Here is a 20,800-nt window from a genome sequence, read left to right as displayed (position 1 = left end):
AGAGTGTGGGGGTCAGTAGTATGTAATGTAGAGAGTGGGGGGTCAGTAGTATGTAATGTAGAGTGTGGGGGTCAGTAGTATGTAATGTAAAGTGTGGGGATCAGTAGTATGTAATGTAGAGTGTGGGGGTCAGTAGTATGTAATGTAGAGTGTGGGGGTCAGTAGTATGTAATGTAGTGTGGGGGGTCAGTAGTATGTAATGTAGTGTGGGGGTCAGTAGTATGTAATGTAGAGTGGGGGGGTCAGTGGTATGTAATGTAGAGTGTGGGGGTAAGTAGTATGTAATGTAGTGTGTGGGGGTCAGTAGTATGTAATGTAGTGTGTGGGGGTCAGTAGTATGTAATGTAGTGTGGGGGTCAGTAGTATGTAATGTAGTGTGGGGGTCAGTAGTATGTAATGTAGAGTGTGGGGGTCAGTAGTATGTAATGTAGAGTGTGGGGGTCAGTAGTATGTAATGTAGTGTGGGGGTCAGTAGTATGTAATGTAGAGTGTGGAGGTCAGTAGTATGTAATGTAGAGTGTGGGGGTCAGTAGTATGTAATGTAGAGTGTGGGGGTCAGTAGTATGTAATGTAGAGTGTGGGGGTCAGTAGTATGTAATGTAGTGTGGGGGGTCAGTAGTATGTAATGTAGTGTGGGGGTCAGTAGTATGTAATGTAGAGTGGGGGGGTCAGTGGTATGTAATGTAGAGTGTGGGGGTAAGTAGTATGTAATGTAGTGTGTGGGGGTCAGTAGTATGTAATGTAGTGTGTGGGGGTCAGTAGTATGTAATGTAGTGTGGGGGTCAGTAGTATGTAATGTAGTGTGGGGGTCAGTAGTATGTAATGTAGAGTGTGGGGGTCAGTAGTATGTAATGTAGAGTGTGGGGGTCAGTAGTATGTAATGTAGTGTGGGGGTCAGTAGTATGTAATGTAGAGTGTGGAGGTCAGTAGTATGTAATGTAGAGTGTGGGGGTCAGTAGTATGTAATGTAGAGTGTGGGGGTCAGTAGTATGTAATGTAGAGTGTGGGGGTCAGTAGTATGTAATGTGGAGTGTGGGGGTCAGTAGTATGTAATGTAGAGTGTGGGGGACAGTAGTATGTAATGTAGAGTGTGGAGGTCAGTAGTATGTAATGTAGAGTGTGGGGGTCAGTAGTATGTAATGTAGAGTGTGGGGGTCAGTAGTATGTAATGTAGTGTGTGGGGGTCAGTAGTATGTAATGTAGAGTGTGGGGGTCAGTAGTATGTAATGTAGTGTGGGAATCAGTAGTATGTAATGTAGAGTGTGGGGGTCAGTAGTATGTAATGTAGAGAGTGGGGGGTCAGTAGTATGTAATGTAGAGTGTGGGGGTCAGTAGTATGTAATGTAGAGTGTGGGGGTCAGTAGTATGTAATGTAGAGTGTGGGGGTCAGTAGTATGTAATGTAGTGTGGGAATCAGTAGTATGTAATGTAGAGTGTGGGGGTCAGTAGTATGTAATGTAGAGAGTGGGGGGTCAGTAGTATGTAATGTAGAGTGTGGGGGTCAGTAGTATGTAATGTAGAGTGTGGGGGTCAGTAGTATGTAATGTAGTGTGGGAATCAGTAGTATGTAATGTAGAGTGTGGGGGTCAGTAGTATGTAATGTAGAGAGTGGGGGGTCAGTAGTATGTAATGTAGAGTGTGGGGGTCAGTAGTATGTAATGTAAAGTGTGGGGATCAGTAGTATGTAATGTAGAGTGTGGGGGTCAGTAGTATGTAATGTAGAGTGTGGGGGTCAGTAGTATGTAATGTAGTGTGGGGGGTCAGTAGTATGTAATGTAGTGTGGGGGTCAGTAGTATGTAATGTAGAGTGGGGGGGTCAGTGGTATGTAATGTAGAGTGTGGGGGTAAGTAGTATGTAATGTAGTGTGTGGGGGTCAGTAGTATGTAATGTAGTGTGTGGGGGTCAGTAGTATGTAATGTAGTGTGGGGGTCAGTAGTATGTAATGTAGTGTGGGGGTCAGTAGTATGTAATGTAGAGTGTGGGGGTCAGTAGTATGTAATGTAGAGTGTGGGGGTCAGTAGTATGTAATGTAGTGTGGGGGTCAGTAGTATGTAATGTAGAGTGTGGAGGTCAGTAGTATGTAATGTAGAGTGTGGGGGTCAGTAGTATGTAATGTAGAGTGTGGGGGTCAGTAGTATGTAATGTAGAGTGTGGGGGTCAGTAGTATGTAATGTGGAGTGTGGGGGTCAGTAGTATGTAATGTAGAGTGTGGGGGACAGTAGTATGTAATGTAGAGTGTGGAGGTCAGTAGTATGTAATGTAGAGTGTGGGGGTCAGTAGTATGTAATGTAGAGTGTGGGGGTCAGTAGTATGTAATGTAGTGTGTGGGGGTCAGTAGTATGTAATGTAGAGTGTGGGGGTCAGTAGTATGTAATGTAGTGTGGGAATCAGTAGTATGTAATGTAGAGTGTGGGGGTCAGTAGTATGTAATGTAGAGAGTGGGGGGTCAGTAGTATGTAATGTAGAGTGTGGGGGTCAGTAGTATGTAATGTAAAGTGTGGGGATCAGTAGTATGTAATGTAGAGTGTGGGGGTCAGTAGTATGTAATGTAGAGTGTGGGGGTCAGTAGTATGTAATGTAGTGTGGGGGGTCAGTAGTATGTAATGTAGTGTGGGGGTCAGTAGTATGTAATGTAGAGTGGGGGGGTCAGTGGTATGTAATGTAGAGTGTGGGGGTAAGTAGTATGTAATGTAGTGTGTGGGGGTCAGTAGTATGTAATGTAGTGTGTGGGGGTCAGTAGTATGTAATGTAGTGTGGGGGTCAGTAGTATGTAATGTAGTGTGGGGGTCAGTAGTATGTAATGTAGAGTGTGGGGGTCAGTAGTATGTAATGTAGAGTGTGGGGGTCAGTAGTATGTAATGTAGTGTGGGGGTCAGTAGTATGTAATGTAGAGTGTGGAGGTCAGTAGTATGTAATGTAGAGTGTGGGGGTCAGTAGTATGTAATGTAGAGTGTGGGGGTCAGTAGTATGTAATGTAGAGTGTGGGGGTCAGTAGTATGTAATGTGGAGTGTGGGGGTCAGTAGTATGTAATGTAGAGTGTGGGGGACAGTAGTATGTAATGTAGAGTGTGGAGGTCAGTAGTATGTAATGTAGAGTGTGGGGGTCAGTAGTATGTAATGTAGAGTGTGGGGGTCAGTAGTATGTAATGTAGTGTGTGGGGGTCAGTAGTATGTAATGTAGAGTGTGGGGGTCAGTAGTATGTAATGTAGAGTGTGGGGGTCAGTAGTATGTAATGTAGAGTGTGGGGGTCAGTATTATGTAATGTAGAGTGTGGGGGTCAGTAGTATGTAATGTAGAGAGTGGGGGGTCAGTAGTATGTAATGTAGAGTGTGGAGGTCAGTAGTATGTAATGTAGAGTGTGGGGGTCAGTAGTATGTAATGTAGAGTGTGGGGGTCAGTAGTATGTAATGTAGAGAGTGGGGGGTCAGTAGTATGTAATGTAGAGTGTGGGGGTCAGTAGTATGTAATGTAGAGAGTGGGGGGTCAGTAGTATGTAATGTAGAGTGTGGAGGTCAGTAGTATGTAATGTAGAGTGTGGGGGTCAGTAGTATGTAATGTAGAGTGTGGGGGTCAGTAGTATGTAATGTAGAGTGTGGGGGTCAGTAGTATGTAATGTAGAGTGTGGGGGTCAGTAGTATGTAATGTAGAGAGTGGGGGGTCAGTAGTATGTAATGTAGAGTGTGGGGGTCAGTAGTATGTAATGTAGAGAGTGGGGGGTCAGTAGTATGTAATGTAGAGTGTGGAGGTCAGTAGTATGTAATGTAGAGTGTGGGGGTCAGTAGTATGTAATGTAGAGTGTGGGGGTCAGTAGTATGTAATGTAGAGAGTGGGGGGTCAGTAGTATGTAATGTAGAGTGTGGGGGTCAGTAGTATGTAATGTAGAGAGTGGGGGGTCAGTAGTATGTAATGTAGAGTGTGGGGGTCAGTAGTATGTAATGTAGAGTGTGGGGGTCAGTAGTATGTAATGTAGAGTGTGGGGGTCAGTAGTATGTAATGTAGAGTGTGGGGGTCAGTAGTATGTAATGTAGAGTGTGGGGGTCAGTAGTATGTAATGTAGAGTGTGGGGGTCAGTAGTATGTAATGTAGAGTGTGGGGGTCAGTAGTATGTAATGTAGAGTGTGGGGGTCAGTAGTATGTAATGTAGAGAGTGGGGGGTCAGTAGTATGTAATGTAGAGTGTGGGGGTCAGTAGTATGTAATGTAGAGAGTGGGGGGTCAGTAGTATGTAATGTAGAGTGTGGAGGTCAGTAGTATGTAATGTAGAGTGTGGGGGTCAGTAGTATGTAATGTAGAGTGTGGGGGTCAGTAGTATGTAATGTAGAGTGAGGGTCACTAGTATGTAATGTAGAGTGTGGGGGTCAGTAGTATGTAATGTGGAGTGTGGGGGTCAGTAGTATGTAATGTAGAGTGTGGGGGACAGTAGTATGTAATGTAGAGTGTGGAGGTCAGTAGTATGTAATGTAGAGTGTGGGGGTCAGTAGTATGTAATGTAGAGTGTGGGGGTCAGTAGTATGTAATGTAGTGTGTGGGGGTCAGTAGTATGTAATGTAGAGTGTGGGGGTCAGTAGTATGTAATGTAGAGTGTGGGGGTCAGTAGTATGTAATGTAGAGTGTGGGGGTCAGTAGTATGTAATGTAGAGTGTGGGGGTCAGTAGTATGTAATGTAGAGAGTGGGGGGTCAGTAGTATGTAATGTAGAGTGTGGGGGTCAGTAGTATGTAATGTAGAGAGTGGGGGGTCAGTAGTATGTAATGTAGAGTGTGGAGGTCAGTAGTATGTAATGTAGAGTGTGGGGGTCAGTAGTATGTAATGTAGAGTGTGGGGGTCAGTAGTATGTAATGTAGAGAGTGGGGGGTCAGTAGTATGTAATGTAGAGTGTGGGGGTCAGTAGTATGTAATGTAGAGAGTGGGGGGTCAGTAGTATGTAATGTAGAGTGTGGAGGTCAGTAGTATGTAATGTAGAGTGTGGGGGTCAGTAGTATGTAATGTAGAGTGTGGGGGTCAGTAGTATGTAATGTAGAGTGTGGGGGTCAGTAGTATGTAATGTAGAGTGTGGGGGTCAGTAGTATGTAATGTAGAGTGTGGGGGTCAGTAGTATGTAATGTAGAGTGTGGGGGTCAGTAGTATGTAATGTAGAGAGTGGGGGGTCAGTAGTATGTAATGTAGAGTGTGGGGGTCAGTAGTATGTAATGTAGAGAGTGGGGGGTCAGTAGTATGTAATGTAGAGTGTGGAGGTCAGTAGTATGTAATGTAGAGTGTGGGGGTCAGTAGTATGTAATGTAGAGTGTGGGGGTCAGTAGTATGTAATGTAGAGAGTGGGGGGTCAGTAGTATGTAATGTAGAGTGTGGGGGTCAGTAGTATGTAATGTAGAGAGTGGGGGGTCAGTAGTATGTAATGTAGAGTGTGGAGGTCAGTAGTATGTAATGTAGAGTGTGGGGGTCAGTAGTATGTAATGTAGAGTGTGGGGGTCAGTAGTATGTAATGTAGAGTGTGGGGGTCAGTAGTATGTAATGTAGAGTGTGGGGGTCAGTAGTATGTAATGTAGAGAGTGGGGGGTCAGTAGTATGTAATGTAGAGTGTGGGGGTCAGTAGTATGTAATGTAGAGTGTGGGGGTCAGTAGTATGTAATGTAGTGTGGGAATCAGTAGTATGTAATGTGGAGTGTGGGGGACAGTAGTATGTAATGTAGAGTGTGGAGGTCAGTAGTATGTAATGTAGAGTGTGGGGGTCAGTAGTATGTAATGTAGAGTGTGGGGGTCAGTAGTATGTAATGTAGTGTGTGGGGGTCAGTAGTATGTAATGTAGAGTGTGGGGGTCAGTAGTATGTAATGTAGTGTGGGAATCAGTAGTATGTAATGTAGAGTGTGGGGGTCAGTAGTATGTAATGTGGAGTGTTGGGGTCAGTAGTATGTAATGTAGAGTGTGGAGGTCAGTAGTATGTAATGTAGAGTGTGGGGGTCAGTAGTATGTAATGTAGAGCGTGGGGGTCAGTAGTATGTAATGTAGTGTGTGGGGGTCAGTAGTATGTAATGTAGAGTGTGGGGGTCAGTAGTATGTAATGTAGTGTGGGAATCAGTAGTATGTAATGTAGAGTGTGGGGGTCAGTAGTATGTAATGTAGAGAGTGGGGGGTCAGTAGTATGTAATGTAGAGTGTGGGGGTCAGTAGTATGTAATGTGAAGTGTGGGGGTCAGTAGTATGTAATGTAGAGTGTGGGGGTCAGTAGTATGTAATGTAGTGTGGGAATCAGTAGTATGTAATGTAGAGTGTGGGGGTCAGTAGTATGTAATGTAGAGAGTGGGGGGTCAGTAGTATGTAATGTAGAGTGTGGGGGTCAGTAGTATGTAATGTAGAGTGTGGGGGTCAGTAGTATGTAATGTAGTGTGGGAATCAGTAATATGTAATGTAGAGTGTGGGGGTCAGTAGTATGTAATGTAGAGAGTGGGGGGTCAGTAGTATGTAATGTAGAGTGTGGGGGTCAGTAGTATGTAATGTAAAGTGTGGGGATCAGTAGTATGTAATGTAGAGTGTGGGGGTCAGTAGTATGTAATGTAGAGTGTGGGGGTCAGTAGTATGTAATGTAGTGTGGGGGGTCAGTAGTATGTAATGTAGTGTGGGAATCAGTAGTATGTAATGTAGAGTGGGGGGGTCAGTGGTATGTAATGTAGAGTGTGGGGGTAAGTAGTATGTAATGTAGTGTGTGGGGGTCAGTAGTATGTAATGTAGTGTGTGGGGGTCAGTAGTATGTAATGTAGTGTGGGGGTCAGTAGTATGTAATGTAGAGTGTGGAGGTCAGTAATATGTAATGTAGAGTGTGGGGGTCAGTAGTATGTAATGTAGAGTGTGGGGGTCAGTAGTATGTAATGTAGAGTGTGGGGGTCAGTAGTATGTAATGTAGTGTGGGAATCAGTAGTATGTAATGTAGAGTGTGGGGGTCAGTAGTATGTAATGTAGAGAGTGGGGGGTCAGTAGTATGTAATGTAGAGTGTGGGGGTCAGTAGTATGTAATGTAAAGTGTGGGGATCAGTAGTATGTAATGTAGAGTGTGGGGGTCAGTAGTATGTAATGTAGAGTGTGGGGGTCAGTAGTATGTAATGTAGTGTGGGGGGTCAGTAGTATGTAATGTAGTGTGGGGGTCAGTAGTATGTAATGTAGAGTGGGGGGGTCAGTGGTATGTAATGTAGAGTGTGGGGGTAAGTAGTATGTAATGTAGTGTGTGGGGGTCAGTAGTATGTAATGTAGTGTGTGGGGGTCAGTAGTATGTAATGTAGTGTGGGGGTCAGTAGTATGTAATGTAGTGTGGGGGTCAGTAGTATGTAATGTAGAGTGTGGGGGTCAGTAGTATGTAATGTAGAGTGTGGGGGTCAGTAGTATGTAATGTAGAGTGTGGGGGTCAGTAGTATGTAATGTAGAGTGTGGAGGTCAGTAATATGTAATGTAGAGTGTGGAGGTCAGTAGTATGTAATGTAGAGTGTGGGGGTCAGTAGTATGTAATGTAGAGTGTGGGGGTCAGTAGTATGTAATGTAGTGTGGGGGTCAGTAGTATGTAATGTAGAGTGTGGGGGTCAGTAGTAAGTAATGTAAAGTGTGGGGATCAGTAGTATGTAATGTAGAGTGTGGGGGTCAGTAGTATGTAATGTAGAGTGAGGGGGTCAGTAGTATGTAATGTAGAGTGTGGGGGGCAGTAGTATGTAATGTAGAGTGTGGAGGTCAGTAGTATGTAATGTAGTGTGGGGGTCAGTAGTATGTAATGTAGTGTGGGGGTCAGTAGTATGTAATGTAGAGTGTGGGGGTCAGTAGTATGTAATGTAGAGTGTGGGGGTCAGTAGTATGTAATGTAGAGTGTGGAGGTCAGTAGTATGTAATGTAGAGTGTGGGGGTCAGTAGTATGTAATGTAGAGTGTGGAGGTCAGTAGTATGTAATGTAGAGTGTGGGGGTCAGTAGTATGTAATGTAGTGTGGGGATCAGTAGTATGTAATGTAGAGTGTGGGGGTCAGTAGTATGTAATGCAGAGTGTGGGGGGCAGTAGTATGTAATGTAGTGTGGGGGTCAGTAGTATGTAATGTAGAGTGTGGGGGTCAGTAGTATGTAATGTAGAGTGTGGGGGTCAGTAGTATGTAATGTAGAGTGTGGAGGTCAGTAGTATGTAATGTAGAGTGTGGGGGTCAGTAGTATGTAATGTAGAGTGTGGAGGTCAGTAGTATGTAATGTAGAGTGTGGGGGTCAGTGCTATGTAATGTAGAGTGGGGGGGGTCAGTGGTATGTAATGTAGTGTGGGGGTCAGTAGTATGTAATGTAGAGTGGGGGGGTCAGTGGTATGTAATGTAGAGTGTGGGGGTCAGTAGTATGTAATGTAGTGTGGGGGTCAGTAGTATGTAATGTAGTGTGGGGGTCAGTAGTATGTAATGTAGAGTGTGGAGGTCAGTAGTATGTAATGTAGTGTGGGGGTCAGTAGTATGTAATGTAGTGTGGGGGTCAGTAGTATGTAATGTAGAGTGTGGGGGTCAGTAGTATGTAATGTAGAGTGTGGGGGTCAGTAGTATGTAATGTAGTGTGGGGATCAGTAGTATGTAATGTAGAGTGTGGGGGTCAGTAGTATGTAATGTAGAGTGTGGGGGTCAGTGGTATGTAATGTAGAGTGTGGGGGTCAGTAGTATGTAATGTAGTGTGGGGGTCAGTAGTATGTAATGTAGTGTGGGGGTCAGTAGTATGTAATGTAGTGTGGGGGTCAGTAGTATGTAATGTAGTGTGAGGGGGTCAGTGGTATGTCATGTAGAGTGTGGGGGTCAGTAGTATGTAATGTAGAGTGTGGGGGTCAGTAGTATGTAATGTAGAGTGTGGGGGTCAGTAGTATGTAATGTAGTGTGTGGGTCAGTAGTATGTAATGTAGAGTGTGGAGGTCAGTAGTATGTAATGTAGTGTGTGGGTCAGTAGTATGTCATGTAGAGTGTGGGGGTCAGTAGTATGTAATGTAGTGTGTAGGTCAGTAGTATGTAATGTAGAGTGTGGGGGTCAGTAGTATGTAATGTAGAGTGTGGGGGTCAGTAGTATGTAATGTAGAGTGTGGAGGTCAGTAGTATGTAATGTAGTGTGGGGGTCAGTAGTATGTAATGTAGTGTGGGGGTCAGTAGTATGTAATGTAGTGTGGGGGTCAGTAGTATGTAATGTAGTGTGTGGGGGTCAGTGGTATGTAAAGTAGAGTGTGGGGGTCAGTGGTATGTAATGCAGAGTGTGGGGGTCAGTGGTATGTAATGTAGAGTGTGGAGGTCAGTAGTATGTAATGTAGAGTGAAGGGGTCAGTGGTATGTCATGTAGAGTGTGGGGGTCAGTGGTATGTCATGTAGAGTGTGGAGGTCAGTAGTATGTAATGTAGTGTGGAGGTCAGTAGTATGTAATGTAGAGTGTGGGGGTCAGTAGTATGTAATGTAGTGTGGAGGTCAGTAGTATGTAATGTAGAGTGTGGGGGTCAGTAGTATGTAATGTAGTGTGGAGGTCAGTAGTATGTAATGTAGAGTGAGGGGGTCAGTGGTATGTCATGTAGAGTGTGGGGGTCAGTAGTATGTAATGTAGAGTGTGGAGGTCAGTAGTATGTAATGTAGTGTGGGGATCAGTAGTATGTAATGTAGAGTGTGGGGGTCAGTATTATGTAATGTATTGTGTGGGGGTCAGTGGTATGTAATGTAGAGTGTGGGGGTCAGTAGTATGTAATGTAGTGTGGGGGTCAGTAGTATGTAATGTAGAGTGTGGGGGGCAGTAGTATGTAATGTAGAGTGTGTGGGTCAGTAGTATGTAATGTAGAGTGTGGGGGTCAGTAGTATGTAATGTAGTGTGGGAATCAGTAGTATGTAATGTGGAGTGTGGGGGACAGTAGTATGTAATGTAGAGTGTGGAGGTCAGTAGTATGTAATGTAGAGTGTGGGGGTCAGTAGTATGTAATGTAGAGTGTGGGGGTCAGTAGTATGTAATGTAGTGTGTGGGGGTCAGTAGTATGTAATGTAGAGTGTGGGGGTCAGTAGTATGTAATGTAGTGTGGGAATCAGTAGTATGTAATGTAGAGTGTGGGGGTCAGTAGTATGTAATGTGGAGTGTGGGGGTCAGTAGTATGTAATGTAGAGTGTGGAGGTCAGTAGTATGTAATGTAGAGTGTGGGGGTCAGTAGTATGTAATGTAGAGCGTGGGGGTCAGTAGTATGTAATGTAGTGTGTGGGGGTCAGTAGTATGTAATGTAGAGTGTGGGGGTCAGTAGTATGTAATGTAGTGTGGGAATCAGTAGTATGTAATGTAGAGTGTGGGGGTCAGTAGTATGTAATGTAGAGAGTGGGGGGTCAGTAGTATGTAATGTAGAGTGTGGGGGTCAGTAGTATGTAATGTGAAGTGTGGGGGTCAGTAGTATGTAATGTAGAGTGTGGGGGTCAGTAGTATGTAATGTAGTGTGGGAATCAGTAGTATGTAATGTAGAGTGTGGGGGTCAGTAGTATGTAATGTAGAGAGTGGGGGGTCAGTAGTATGTAATGTAGAGTGTGGGGGTCAGTAGTATGTAATGTAGAGTGTGGGGGTCAGTAGTATGTAATGTAGTGTGGGAATCAGTAATATGTAATGTAGAGTGTGGGGGTCAGTAGTATGTAATGTAGAGAGTGGGGGGTCAGTAGTATGTAATGTAGAGTGTGGGGGTCAGTAGTATGTAATGTAAAGTGTGGGGATCAGTAGTATGTAATGTAGAGTGTGGGGGTCAGTAGTATGTAATGTAGAGTGTGGGGGTCAGTAGTATGTAATGTAGTGTGGGGGGTCAGTAGTATGTAATGTAGTGTGGGAATCAGTAGTATGTAATGTAGAGTGGGGGGGTCAGTGGTATGTAATGTAGAGTGTGGGGGTAAGTAGTATGTAATGTAGTGTGTGGGGGTCAGTAGTATGTAATGTAGTGTGTGGGGGTCAGTAGTATGTAATGTAGTGTGGGGGTCAGTAGTATGTAATGTAGAGTGTGGAGGTCAGTAATATGTAATGTAGAGTGTGGGGGTCAGTAGTATGTAATGTAGAGTGTGGGGGTCAGTAGTATGTAATGTAGAGTGTGGGGGTCAGTAGTATGTAATGTAGTGTGGGAATCAGTAGTATGTAATGTAGAGTGTGGGGGTCAGTAGTATGTAATGTAGAGAGTGGGGGGTCAGTAGTATGTAATGTAGAGTGTGGGGGTCAGTAGTATGTAATGTAAAGTGTGGGGATCAGTAGTATGTAATGTAGAGTGTGGGGGTCAGTAGTATGTAATGTAGAGTGTGGGGGTCAGTAGTATGTAATGTAGTGTGGGGGGTCAGTAGTATGTAATGTAGTGTGGGGGTCAGTAGTATGTAATGTAGAGTGGGGGGGTCAGTGGTATGTAATGTAGAGTGTGGGGGTAAGTAGTATGTAATGTAGTGTGTGGGGGTCAGTAGTATGTAATGTAGTGTGTGGGGGTCAGTAGTATGTAATGTAGTGTGGGGGTCAGTAGTATGTAATGTAGTGTGGGGGTCAGTAGTATGTAATGTAGAGTGTGGGGGTCAGTAGTATGTAATGTAGAGTGTGGGGGTCAGTAGTATGTAATGTAGAGTGTGGGGGTCAGTAGTATGTAATGTAGAGTGTGGAGGTCAGTAATATGTAATGTAGAGTGTGGAGGTCAGTAGTATGTAATGTAGAGTGTGGGGGTCAGTAGTATGTAATGTAGAGTGTGGGGGTCAGTAGTATGTAATGTAGTGTGGGGGTCAGTAGTATGTAATGTAGAGTGTGGGGGTCAGTAGTAAGTAATGTAAAGTGTGGGGATCAGTAGTATGTAATGTAGAGTGTGGGGGTCAGTAGTATGTAATGTAGAGTGAGGGGGTCAGTAGTATGTAATGTAGAGTGTGGGGGGCAGTAGTATGTAATGTAGAGTGTGGAGGTCAGTAGTATGTAATGTAGTGTGGGGGTCAGTAGTATGTAATGTAGTGTGGGGGTCAGTAGTATGTAATGTAGAGTGTGGGGGTCAGTAGTATGTAATGTAGAGTGTGGGGGTCAGTAGTATGTAATGTAGAGTGTGGAGGTCAGTAGTATGTAATGTAGAGTGTGGGGGTCAGTAGTATGTAATGTAGAGTGTGGAGGTCAGTAGTATGTAATGTAGAGTGTGGGGGTCAGTAGTATGTAATGTAGTGTGGGGATCAGTAGTATGTAATGTAGAGTGTGGGGGTCAGTAGTATGTAATGCAGAGTGTGGGGGGCAGTAGTATGTAATGTAGTGTGGGGGTCAGTAGTATGTAATGTAGAGTGTGGGGGTCAGTAGTATGTAATGTAGAGTGTGGGGGTCAGTAGTATGTAATGTAGAGTGTGGAGGTCAGTAGTATGTAATGTAGAGTGTGGGGGTCAGTAGTATGTAATGTAGAGTGTGGAGGTCAGTAGTATGTAATGTAGAGTGTGGGGGTCAGTGCTATGTAATGTAGAGTGGGGGGGGGGTCAGTGGTATGTAATGTAGTGTGGGGGTCAGTAGTATGTAATGTAGAGTGGGGGGGTCAGTGGTATGTAATGTAGAGTGTGGGGGTAAGTAGTATGTAATGTAGTGTGGGGGTCAGTAGTATGTAATGTAGTGTGGGGGTCAGTAGTATGTAATGTAGAGTGTGGAGGTCAGTAGTATGTAATGTAGTGTGGGGGTCAGTAGTATGTAATGTAGTGTGGGGGTCAGTAGTATGTAATGTAGAGTGTGGGGGTCAGTAGTATGTAATGTAGAGTGTGGGGGTCAGTAGTATGTAATGTAGTGTGGGGATCAGTAGTATGTAATGTAGAGTGTGGGGGTCAGTAGTATGTAATGTAGAGTGTGGGGGTCAGTGGTATGTAATGTAGAGTGTGGGGGTCAGTAGTATGTAATGTAGTGTGGGGGTCAGTAGTATGTAATGTAGTGTGGGGGTCAGTAGTATGTAATGTAGTGTGGGGGTCAGTAGTATGTAATGTAGTGTGAGGGGGTCAGTGGTATGTCATGTAGAGTGTGGGGGTCAGTAGTATGTAATGTAGAGTGTGGGGGTCAGTAGTATGTAATGTAGAGTGTGGGGGTCAGTAGTATGTAATGTAGTGTGTGGGTCAGTAGTATGTAATGTAGAGTGTGGGGGTCAGTAGTATGTAATGTAGTGTGTGGGTCAGTAGTATGTCATGTAGAGTGTGGGGGTCAGTAGTATGTAATGTAGTGTGTAGGTCAGTAGTATGTAATGTAGAGTGTGGGGGTCAGTAGTATGTAATGTAGAGTGTGGGGGTCAGTAGTATGTAATGTAGAGTGTGGAGGTCAGTAGTATGTAATGTAGTGTGGGGGTCAGTAGTATGTAATGTAGTGTGGGGGTCAGTAGTATGTAATGTAGTGTGGGGGTCAGTAGTATGTAATGTAGTGTGTGGGGGTCAGTGGTATGTAAAGTAGAGTGTGGGGGTCAGTGGTATGTAATGCAGAGTGTGGGGGTCAGTGGTATGTAATGTAGAGTGTGGAGGTCAGTAGTATGTAATGTAGAGTGAAGGGGTCAGTGGTATGTCATGTAGAGTGTGGGGGTCAGTGGTATGTCATGTAGAGTGTGGAGGTCAGTAGTATGTAATGTAGTGTGGAGGTCAGTAGTATGTAATGTAGAGTGTGGGGGTCAGTAGTATGTAATGTAGTGTGGAGGTCAGTAGTATGTAATGTAGAGTGTGGGGGTCAGTAGTATGTAATGTAGTGTGGAGGTCAGTAGTATGTAATGTAGAGTGAGGGGGTCAGTGGTATGTCATGTAGAGTGTGGGGGTCAGTAGTATGTAATGTAGAGTGTGGAGGTCAGTAGTATGTAATGTAGTGTGGGGATCAGTAGTATGTAATGTAGAGTGTGGGGGTCAGTATTATGTAATGTATTGTGTGGGGGTCAGTGGTATGTAATGTAGAGTGTGGGGGTCAGTAGTATGTAATGTAGTGTGGGGGTCAGTAGTATGTAATGTAGAGTGTGGGGGGCAGTAGTATGTAATGTAGAGTGTGTGGGTCAGTAGTATGTAATGTAGAGTGTGGGGGTCAGTAGTATGTAATGTAGAGTGAGGGGGTCAGTGGTATGTCATGTAGAGTGTGGGGGTCAGTGGTATGTCATGTAGAGTGTGAAGGTCAGTAGTATGTAATGTAGTGTGGGGGTCAGTGGTATGTAATGTAGAGTGTGGGGGTCAGTAGTATATAATGTAGAGTGTGGGGGTCAGAAGTATATAATGTAGAGTGTGGGGGTCAGTAGTATGTAATGTAGTGTGGGGGTCAGTAGTATGTAATGTAGAGTGTGGGGGTCAGTGGTATGTAATGTAGAGTGTGGAGGTCAGTAGTATGTAATGTAGTGTGGGGGTCAGTAGTATGTAATGTAGTGTGGGGGTCAGTAGTATGTAATGTAGAGTGTGGGGGTCAGTAGTATGTAATGTAGTGTGGGGGTCAGTAGTATGTAATGTAGTGTGGGGGTCAGTAGTATGTAATGTAGAGTGGGGGGTCAGTAGTATGTAATGTAGAGTGTGGGGGTCAGTAGTATGTAATGTAGAGTGTGGGGGTCAGTAGTATGTAATGTAGTGTGGGGGTCAGTAGTATGTAATGTAGAGTGTGGGGGTCAGTAGTATGTAATGTAGAGTGGGGGTCAGTAGTATGTAATGTAGTGTGGGGGTCAGTAGTATGTAATGTAGAGTGTGGAGGTCAGTAGTATGTAATGTAGAGTGTGGGGGTCAGTAGTATGTAATGTAGTGTGTGGGGGTCAGTAGTATGTAATGTAGTGTGGGGGTCAGTAGTATGTAATGTAGTGTGGGGGGTCAGTAGTATGTAATGTAGTGTGGGGGTCAGTAGTATGTAATGTAGAGTGGGGGGGTCAGTGGTATGTAATGTAGAGTGTGGGGGTCAGTAGTATGTAATGTAGAGTGGGGGGGTCAGCAGTATGTAATGTAGTGTGGAGGTCAGTAGTATGTAATGTAGAGTGTGGAGGTCAGTAGTATGTAATGTAGAGTGTGGAGGTCAGTAGTATGTAATGTAGTGTGGGGGTCAGTAGTATGTAATGTAGAGTGTGGGGGTCAGTAGTATGTAATGTAGAGTGTGGGGGTCAGTAGTATGTAATGTAGAGTGTGGAGGTCAGTAGTATGTAATGTAGAGTGGGGGTCAGTAGTATGTAATGTAGAGTGGGGGTCAGTAGTATGTAATGTAGAGTGTGGAGGTCAGTAGTATGTAATGTAGTGTGTGGGGGTCAGTAGTATGTAATGTAGTGTGGGGGTCAGTAGTATGTAATGTAGTGTGGGGGTCAGTAGTATGTAATGTAGTGTGGGGGTCAGTAGTATGTAATGTAGAGTGGGGGGTCAGTGGTATGTAATGTAGAGTGTGGGGGTCAGTAGTATGTAATGTAGAGTGGGGGGGTCAGTAGTATGTAATGTAGTGTGGAGGTCAGTAGTATGTAATGTAGAGTGTGGAGGTCAGTAGTATGTAATGTAGAGTGTGGAGGTCAGTAGTATGTAATGTAGTGTGGGGGTCAGTAGTATGTAATGTAGAGTGTGGGGGTCAGTAGTATGTAATGTAGAGTGTGGGGGTCAGTAGTATGTAATGTAGAGTGTGGAGGTCAGTAGTATGTAATGTAGTGTGGGGGTCAGTGGTATGTAATGTAGAGTGTGGAGGTCAGTAGTATGTAATGTAGAGTGTGGAGGTCAGTAGTATGTAATGTAGTGTGGGGGTCAGTAGTATGTAATGTAGAGTGAGGGTCAGTAGTATGTAATGTAGAGTGTGGAGGTCAGTAGTATGTAATGTAGAGTGTGGAGGTCAGTAGTATGTAATGTAGTGTGGGGGTCAGTAGTATGTAATGTAGAGTGAGGGTCAGTAGTATGTAATGTAGAGTGTGGGGGTCAGTAGTATGTAATGTAGAGTGAGGGGGTCAGTAGTATGTAATGTAGAGTGAGGGGGTCAGTAGTATGTAATGTAGTGTGGGGGGCAGTAGTATGTAATATATATATATATATATATGGGAGATGGAGGAATATATATATATATATAGGGGAGATGGATGAATATATATATATATATATATAGGGGAGATGGAGGAATATATATATATATATATATAGGGGAGATGGAGGAATATATATATATATATAGGGGAGATGGATGAATATATATATATATATATATATATAGGGAGATGGAGGAATATATATATATATATATAGGGGAGATGGATGAATATATATATATATATATATATATATATATATATATATATAGGGGAGATGGAGGAATATATATATATATATATATATATATATATATATATATATATATAGGGGGAGATGGAGGAATATATATATATATATATATATATATATATATATATATATATATAGGGGGAGATGGAGGAATATATATATATATATATATATATATATATATATATATATATAGGGGAGATGGAGGAATATATATATATATATATAATATATATATATATATATATATATATATATATATATATATAGGGGGAGATGGAGGAATATATATATATATATAAGGGGGAGATGGAGGAATATATATATATATATATATATAGGGGGGAGATGGAGGAATATATATATATATATAGAGGGGAGATGGAGGAATATATAGATATATAGAGGGAGATGGAGGAATATATATATATATATATATATATATATGTATATATATATAGAGGGGAGATGGAGGAATATATATATATATATATATAGAGGGGAGATGGAGGAATATATATATATATAGGGGGAGATGGAGGAATATTATATATATATATATATATATATATATATATATATATATATATAGGGGAGATGGAGGAATATATATATATATATATATAGGGGAGATGGAGAATATATATATATATATAGGGGAGATGGAGGAATATATATATATATAGGGGGAGATGGAGGAATATATATATATATATATATATAGGGGGAGATGGAGGAATATATATATATATATATATATAGGGGGGAGATGGAGGAATATATAGATATATAGAGGGAGATGGAGGAATATATATATAATATATATAGGGGGAGATGGAGGAATATATATATATATATATATATAGGGGGAGATGGAGGAATATATATATATATAGAGGGGAGATGGAGGAATATATATATATATATAGGGGGAGATGGAGGAATATATATATATATTATATTATATATAGGGGGGAGATGGAGGAATATATATATATATATAGAGGGGAGATGGAGGAATATATAGATATATAGAGGGAGATGGAGGAATATATATATATATATATATATATATATATATATATATATATATATATATATATATATATATATATATATATATATATATATATATATATATATAGAGGGGAGATGGAGGAATATATATATATATATAGAGGGGAGATGGAGGAATAATATATATATATAGGGGGAGATGGAGGAATATATATATATATAGGGAGATGGAGAATATATATATATATATATATATATATATATATATATATATAGAGGGGAGATGGAGGAATATATATATATATAGGGGAGATGGATGAATTATATATATATATATAGGGGAGATGGAGGAATATATATATATATATATATATATATATATATATATAGGGGGAGATGGAGGAATATTATATATATATATATAGGGGGAGATGGAGGAATATATATATATATATATATATATAGGGGGGAGATGAGGAATATATATATATAGAGGGGAGATGGAGGAATATATAATATATCTATATCTATATATAGAGGGGAGATGGAGGAATAGAATGGAGAATATATATATATATAGGGGAGATGGAGGATATATAATATATTGTATATATAGAGGGGAGATGGAGGAATATATATATTATAGGGGAGATGGAGGAATATATATATATATAGGGGGAGATGGAGGAATATATATATATATATATATATATATATAGAGGGGAGATGGAGGAATATATATATATAGAGGGGAGAGTGAGGAATATATATATAGTATAGGGGGGAGATGGAGGTGGAGGAATATATATATATATAGGGGAGATGGAGGAATATATATATAATATATAGGGGGAGATGGAGGAATATATATATATATATATATATATATATATATATATATATATATATATATATATATAGAGGGGAGATGGAGGAATATATATATATATAGAGGGGAGATGGAGGAATATATATATATATATATATAGAGGGAGATGGAGGAATATATATATAGGGGGAGATGGAGGAATATATATATATATAGGGGAGATGGAGGATATATATATATATATATATATATATATATATATATATATATATATATATATATATATATATATATATATATATATATATATATATATATATATATATATATATATATAGAGGGGAGATGGAGGAATATATATCTATATATAGAGGGGAGATGGAGGAATATATATATATATATATATATATATATATATATATATATATATAGAGGGGAGATGGAGGAATATATATATATATATATATATAGAGGGGAGATGGAGGAATATATATATATATAGGGGGAGATGGAGGAATATATATATATATAGGGGGAGATGGAGGGAATATTATATATATATATATATATATATATATATATATATATATATATAGAGGGGAGATGGAGGAATATATATATATATATCAGAGGGGAGATGGGGGAATATATAATATATAGAGGGGAGATGGAGGAATATATATATATATATATATAGAGGGGAGATGGAGGAATACATATATATATATATATATATATATATATATATAGGGAGATGGATGAATATATATATATATATATATATATATATATATATATATATATATATATATAGAGGGGAGATGGATGAATATATATATATATACATAGAGGGAGATGGAGGAATATATATATATATATATATAGAGGGGAGATGGAGGATATATATATATATATAGGGGGGGAGATGGAGGAATATATATATATATATATATAGGGGGGAGATGGAGGATATATATATATATATATAGGGGAGATGAGTATATATATATATATATATATATAATTATATATATATATATAGGGGTGAGATGGAGGAATATATATATAGGGGGAGATGGGCATATATATATATATATAGGGGGGGAGATGGAGGAATATATATATATATATATAGGGGGAGATGGAGGAATTATATATATATATATATTATATATATATATAGGGGAGATGGAGGAATATATATATATATATATAGGGGGAGATGGAGGAATATATATATATATATATATATATATATAGGGGAGATGGAGATATATATATAGGGGGAGATGGAGGAGATATATATATATATATAGGGGGAGATGGAGGAATATCTATCATATAGGGGGGAGGGGAAAGTGTGCGCGTACACCTGAGCTCCATTCATTTGCCGTCACGTGATATTCTCGCCCGGGGAGGGGCCGGGACCCTTGGAGGGAGGGGTTGAGTGATACCCGGGGCAGCCCAATCAGCGGGCGCACCTGCCTACGTCATTGGCGCCGCTCACCTGGGCTCGCTCAGTGTTATAGAGGAGGACGGACGGAGTGGAGGACTATGGAGAGGATTATTCTGGAGAGGAGTATGGAGGGACCGCGAGCTCTGCGCCTCAACTCCGCCCTCATCTTCATCATCTACCTACTGCAGGTAAGTGTCCTCCGGGGTGTATCGGAGGGTTTCCCAACTCTCTGTAGTCGGTGATCGGAGGGGAGGAGGGCGGTAAGTAGATCGGATCCTCCTCTCCCCCCGTACACGGATCTCCTCTCCCCCCGTACACGGATCTCCTCTCCCCCGTACACGGATCTCCTCTCCCCCCGTACACGGATCTCCTCTCCCCCCGTACACGGATCTCCTCTCCCCCGTACACGGATCTCCTCTCCCCCCGTACACGGATCTCCTCTCCCCCCGTACACGGATCTCCTCTCCCCCGTACACGGATCTCTCTCCCCCCGTACACGGATCTCCTCTCCCCCCGTACACGGATCTCCTCTCCCCCACGGATTTCCTCCTCTCCCCCGTACACGGATCTCCTCTCCCCCCCGTACACGGATCTCCTCTCCCCCCGTACACGGATCTCCTCTATATCGGATATGTGTTGGTGATCCCGGCGGTCGGTGCGGAGGAGTCGTCCGATCTTCTCATCGGGAAACTTTATTATTTATCGCATCAAATCCACATTTTCAGCATAAATTGCGACCCCCCCAATATACAGGGCAATGTGTCAGAGGACCCCCCCCCCAATATACAGGGCAATGTGTCAGAGGACCCCCCCCCCCAATATACAGGGCAATGTGTCAGAGGACCCCCCCCCCAATATACAGGGCAATGTGTCAGAGACCCCCCCCCCCCAATATACAGGGCAATGTGTGTCAGAGGACCCCCCCCCCCAATATACAGGGCAATGGTGTCAGAGGACCCCCCCCAATATACAGGGCAAGTGTGTGTCAGAGGACCCCCCCAATATACAGGGCAATGTGTCAGAGGACCCCCCCCCCAATATACAGGGCAATGTGTCAGAGGACCCCCCCCCAATATACAGGGGCAATGTGTGTCAGAGGACCCCCCCAATATACAGGGCAATGTGTCAGAGGACCCCCCCCAATATACAGGGCAATGTGTGTCAGAGGACCCCCCCCCAATATACAGGCAATGTGTCAGAGGACCCCCCCCAATATACAGGACAATGTGTCAGAGGACCCCCCCCCCCCAATATACAGGGCAATGTGTGTCAGAGGACCCCCCCCAATATACAGGGCAATGTGA

The 20,800-nt window shown here is 42.1% G+C and overlaps 1 protein-coding gene across 1 annotated transcript in view; it reads left to right on the top strand.

Moving 5' to 3' along the window:
* Positions 1–19,553: 19,553 nt before the first annotated feature.
* LOC143926635 (EP-cadherin-like) overlaps positions 19,554–20,800 on the top strand; it is a gene marked incomplete in the record, with an annotated part of 31,808 nt that continues 30,561 nt past the window's right edge. Inside the window, 1 exon segment of the mRNA XM_077450554.1 lies at positions 19,554–19,684. Coding sequence (XP_077306680.1) covers positions 19,595–19,684 — 90 coding nt within the window.

Source organism: Lithobates pipiens, unplaced genomic scaffold (assembly GCF_037356315.1).
Source record: "Lithobates pipiens isolate NorthernLeopardFrog02 unplaced genomic scaffold, aLitPip1_a1.2 Scaffold_10, whole genome shotgun sequence".
Lineage (NCBI taxonomy): Eukaryota > Metazoa > Chordata > Amphibia > Anura > Ranidae > Lithobates > Lithobates pipiens.
Note: the sequence above shows the minus strand (reverse complement) of the source record. Positions and strands in the feature narration are given on the sequence as shown.